General features: G+C 27.0%; 1 protein-coding gene across 1 annotated transcript; it reads right to left on the bottom strand.

Moving 5' to 3' along the window:
• Positions 1 to 2,051: 2,051 nt before the first annotated feature.
• UGT72B18 (UDP-glycosyltransferase) lies at positions 2,052 to 3,716 on the bottom strand. The gene has a single exon (NM_001364765.1). The coding sequence runs from the start codon at positions 3,608 to 3,610 to the stop codon at positions 2,168 to 2,170; it is 1,443 nt and encodes a 480-aa protein (NP_001351694.1). The 5' UTR covers positions 3,611 to 3,716; the 3' UTR covers positions 2,052 to 2,167.
• Between the last annotated feature and the right edge of the window lie 2,284 nt (positions 3,717 to 6,000).

Raw genomic sequence — 6,000 nt, 5'->3', positions numbered from 1 at the left:
AGCATATAAAATATTATATATATATTTCATAGATGAAAAACATTTATCTCATATATATATGATTTATATTGTAAATGAAAATTAGTATTGTAACTTTGTTTAAACTTTTATCCGATGTATATACTATTATTATTATTATTATTATTATTATTATTATTATTATTATTATTATTATTATTATTATTATTATTAATCTATAAGGCATCCAAGAAACATGATGGTGATGAAAAATATGTTTTCAATTTTAATTCATTGAGTGATGAAATATTGGGTCTGTGTTATTAAAGGTTTATTTTAAAATAATTTTTATTATATTTTATTTTTAGTTATAATATTTTTTTTTAAAAAAATTTTCAAATGAAAAGTTGGTTTCAATAATTTATCTGTAAATATGATGTTAAGAATTTTATATATTTTCTACAATTTTTTAAATAATAAAATTTCAAAAAATTATTAAAATGAAAAGCTATTTTGAAAAAAATTTCATAAAAATTATTTTTAAAATATACTTTTTTTTTAAATGAGATTTTTATTATTTTAAAATATCTCATAATGAATAACTAAATTATTAGAAGTCAAAATTACTTTTTTTAATTGATAACAAATGAATCTAAAAAGCTTTTATTATTTTTAAATAAATTTTTATAAAAATAATTTTTAAAAATATATAGTCAAAATTGCTTTTTTTAAATATTAAATAAACAAATCCATTGTCTTTTGAATAATTGACTACTAATAAATATTTATTATGTGAATGGTTCAGACAGTAACTTATAACTATTATATTGTAGTTTTTTGCAAAAGAAAAAAATCCAGAACAAAATAAGAGATACACTACTAATGATATGTATATTTCTCATTTTGCTAATTGATTAGTGGAAATTATTTTAAATTAATTAACCAGTGACAAATAATTGATAATAAATTATAATTATTGTATTGTAATTTATCGAGAAAATAATTAAGAGTAACACTACTAATAAAAAAATATTTATCCTTTAATTAATTGATTTGTAAAAAATAATTATTAACTAATTGATTAATGATAAAAATTTATCATGTATATGAATTAGAGAAGAAAAAATTCTTAAATTTGATTTTGGTCTTTTCATAAAAAAAAAAATATTACAAAAATATAATCAAATAAAACTATTAGGTTATAGTTTTTCGTCTGAAATATAGAACCAACAAAATAAAGTGTTACACCTTTATTGGTCAAAATTTGTCTAAATATAAAACTATAATTTGTGAAAATATTGTAGCCACCTTGAATCAAACCTAATCAATATATTCTTTCATCAGTTTGAATTGATTTGGGTATATGATAAAATATGACAAAAACTAAATCATATCAAATCGTTTATTTTTTTTTTCTTTTTTAAGAACCTAAACCAAACTACGAATTCATTAACGTTATCCGATCAAAATCGTTAAATAAATAATTCTTTATTAATTAAAATTAATAAAACATATTAAATATGATAAAAAAAAAGTTTAAAATAAAACTCTCCAAATCCACACTGATCATACACAACAATATATATATATTCTTAAAGCAATTAGAAAATGCAGCAATTATTTGACATCACCATGTTGGTGTCAACTATTAAATAGAAGTGGTTGAAGTAAAGCCATTAGGTTCTTATCTTAATAGTAACCATTTTTACTTAAATAGTTTATATTAGGACAATTTTTTGAAGAATACAAATCAACTAAACTTTTCCCAATATCCATTGAATGCCAAACCACCCCAAGCACTTGATAAGTGTCAATCACCTCATTATGGTGCCATGCCCAATTACCCATGACTGATCTTGTTCACTGGGTCCCAAATACATTTTTTTTCTTCTTCTAATGTCCATATTCAGTGTAATACATGTTATACACATTCGTAATATTTTATATTTGAATTCATTATATTTAATCTATTAATATTTATCAATTCAATTAAAATTAAATTTTACGAATAAATGTTACACTATTAATATTTATCAATTAAATTAAAGTTAGATTTTCTAAATAAATACCGCAGCGCAAGTAAAATGTGGTTATGTGTAGAGTTTTGACAATTCAATATTAACATTAATAATTGAAAAGTAAATATTAACAAGATGTTGTTATTGCAGCTAGTAGGAGTAATAAATAATATAAGCAAGCTACTTTTAATTTAATTTGTGACATTGGATTTGTTGCTCCACTTGAGAGCTAATTTGGAGATGTAATTTGTAGAAGTTCCGTTTTCACCCAAAGTTTTAACAGCTGCATCTTTAAGATCCTTCATTTGGTAGCGAAGTTTCTTCCCTTCTTCACCTTCCATAAGACACTTAACAACACTAGCAATTTCTTGTCTCTCAACCAACCCATTTTCACCAACATTTGGTCTCAATGCAACCTTAACATCCTCAGTTAAAATAACCGCATTCATCTTTTGTTCCGCATAAAGTGGCCAAACAACCAAAGGCACAGCATTAACAACACTCTCAAGAATTGAGTTCCAACCACAATGGGTCAAAAACCCACCAGTTGAACCATGGGCCAAAACCTGTGGTTGTGGGGCCCAAGATGAAACCACAAGACCCCTCTTATTTGTTCTCTCCAAAAACCCTTTTGGTAAAAAATCAAAAGGGTCAGCTTGTGTGTCAGCACTAAAATAAGAAGCATTAGCAACTTTATCATTTGGGCTTCTCACAACCCATAAAAACCTTTGTTCACTCATTTCTAACCCAAGAGCCAATTCAATTATCTGATTACTCGTGAGGGTCCCACCACTTCCAAACGAAACAAACAGAACACTCCCGTGTGGCTGACCATCCAACCACTTTAAACACTCTGAATTCGAACCGGTTTGAGCCACATCTTTATTAACTAACGGTCCGACCGGGTAAACCGGTGGCTTCCCCGGTTCTTCCTTTTGTAACTCTTTAATTGGACCCGGTTCAAGTTCAACGAAACTGTTCTCTATAATCCCATCAGCTTCACGGTATCTTTCCGCGTTGCGAAGAACCCATTTATAAGCGTCGTTCTTTCTATCCTGAACCGGGTCTAATAAATCCTTACCATGAATCGGAATGCAACCGGGGATATGAACCGGTTCAGTGAGTTCGTTATACTCGCAGTGAACCTCTTGATCAAGACGAGAGAGGTAAAGGAAAAAGGAGAGAGCCATGGCAGTTGAAGGATAGAAAACATAACGAGGAAGGTTGAATTCGACGGCGACATCGAACGCTTCGGTACCGAATAGGTCAACAATAACGGCGGTGAGAGTATAAGAATCAGAGAGGGAACGGAAAGTTTGACGGAGAGAAGGGAGAGAACGAAGAACAGTGAGAGAGATGAGAGTTTCAATTTTGGTGTTTGAGGGAAGATCAGCGAAAGAAACTGGTGGAAGAAAAATGTGAGAAATTGATTTTGGAAGAGATTGAAGAACAGAGATTTGGGCTTTTGAAGGAGAAGCTTCAGTGGGGATGATGAAGGTTACATGAATGTTATGGTGAAGAATAATTCGCTTGGCGAATTCAATCATTGGGATAAGATGTCCCATGCCTGGTGATGGTAGCATAGCCACCATGGGTAATTTTGGTGCCATTGTTTCTTCTTTTGTGAGTTCCATGGAAATGGAAATTAAATTAATTAGCAATGCTGTGTTGAAATTTTGGTTGGGTGAGAATGAAGAAGGTTTGTTGTTTGGGAATATGAGAAGAGGAGATGATTCAATAATATATAGAAGAGGTCATCACTCATGATAAAGCCAAGCTTCATTAATTATTGATTGATTGCCACTTAGTGGCAGATAGCGCTTGAATTTCAGTGAACGACGTTTTACTAATTTTTCTTTTTTTATAATATATTTTCTTAATGCTTGTAATAATGCATATACTTTATTTAAATTAAATATAATACTCACATAAATCTACTTCTTTTTTTTTTTTGGTCAAAAAGTCATAAATGTATTTATTTTGGTCAAATATTTTATAAAGATAATTTAGATAATAAAATACTTTGAGATATTTGATATAATGATACTTAACTTATCTTTTTATACGAATATTTTTGCGTTATACTATTTAGAAAAATAAAATAAAAATATAATAATATGTGATTTGGGATGGAAATAGGAGTAGAGATGTTGTTTTGTGGGATAATAGTATAGTGGTACTACTTTGGTGTAAAAAAGGAGGGCATTATAGGTTTTGGAAGATTGTACTTGTTGGGTGGGAGTTAGTAAAAATTGCTGATAAAAATAATAATTCATGCAAAGATTAATAGTTGGTATATATGCTAAATTATAATGGAGGGGAAAGTTAGCGTTTATAATGTTATCTAGAAGGAAAGCGATGAGTGGGGGAGGATGTTGCAAAATATGTGAGTGATGATGTCAATTCAAACGTAAGGCTTATGCAATAAACATTGAACACACACGTACGAATTCGTGCACTGCATGTATTATTTGATATTCATATCCTACACGTTTATGTATCGTTTGGATTTAGTTGAAGGAACTTTCTGTACGCATCTTCAACCTGGTCGGCAGTCATGGACGGCTGGTTTTAAATCAAGTAATGGCTTACCTTAAGGCAAATTCTTCTTCGCTTGCTAATATAAACAAAACTCAAACTAATATATTTTATCTTTTGTTTATATTTATAATTATATAAAGTATATTATTCTAGTCACAAATATAAATAAATATTAATCAATAAAAAATGATATATTTGATCTAAATTATGATCAAATATATCATTATCTTTGAATCAATTTTGTTTATATTTATAAATTAGAGTAAAGTTTTTTTAAAAAAAAATATAATTATAAAATTATTAATATATTTAATTTAAAATTTTAGTTATATACAGTAATTTTTTAAACTCATTTCCACTTATAGACTAAATATAATTAGTTCCAACTGTTGACTACTTATGTTTGCTTTTTACTGTTGATTTTTATTTTTAAATAATAGTCAGATTTATATTATTAAATTTGTAATTTATAATATTATCTATGTATAAACATAGTTTTTTTCATTTGTTGTCTACTTATATTTTTTAAATATATATAAACTGAATTTTCAAATTTCAATATAATTAGTTATTAGGTTAACAAACTTTATATTTTTACAATAGTTAACAAAATTATATTTCGTCATTTTCTTAATTTAGTTATTTTTATCAAATAGTTTTGTGATTAATCTCACAACTTCTTAAATGTGAAAGAATTCCGAAAGAAACTCTATCTACGTGCTAAAATTGGAAGTAGTTTAGATTAAAGAGACTGTTAGATGCATTCTATGAAAGAGATATTAAGTTCCTAGAATTGAAAGGGTACGTGTTGTGTGCAATACGTATTCCACTTGTTCTGTTCTGTGAGCTATATATAGTTAATGACATAACCCATTTAGAGGAGAGCCAAGAGTTATAAATAAAGGAAGGCTCCAAATGCATGTTTGATGGATATCCTAGTTTAAAATTGCAAACTTGTATTTATTTTTTTGACATTTTTAATTTATGTGTTCTAAAGTAAAATTATTTTTATACTTGTACCAAGCAAATAGGATTGACATTTTCCCTATTTTTTTTTTAAATTATGACTTTTATTTATCGATAATAAATATTTTTCTTTTTTATGATTTATACGGTATATTATAATTTTTTACATCTTAATCTATAAGATATTCAAAATACACACTTATAATTAAATACACATAATTTTTTTTAATTATTTGACACATAGTAAGTAAGCTTTTAAGTATTTGACGAGTTAAAAATATATCTTTCATGTATAATTTATATAGTTTATTGTAATTTTCTTCAAAAATAAAATTATCTGAAATATATTCAAGTTTTTTAAACTTTTATTTTTTTAAAAGTTAAAAGACATTTAAGAGACAAACTATTAATCCAATACATACTTGTCTTCTAACTAATCGACACCTAAAGATCTTTAAGTGCTCTACCAACATAACTCATTGACAACTCAAGAAGACTGTGGATCCTCTTCAAAAGT

Source organism: Cicer arietinum, chromosome 3, assembly GCF_000331145.2.
Source record: "Cicer arietinum cultivar CDC Frontier isolate Library 1 chromosome 3, Cicar.CDCFrontier_v2.0, whole genome shotgun sequence".
Classification (NCBI taxonomy): Eukaryota; Viridiplantae; Streptophyta; class Magnoliopsida; order Fabales; family Fabaceae; genus Cicer; species Cicer arietinum.
This window is presented reverse-complemented; position numbering and strand designations above follow the sequence as displayed.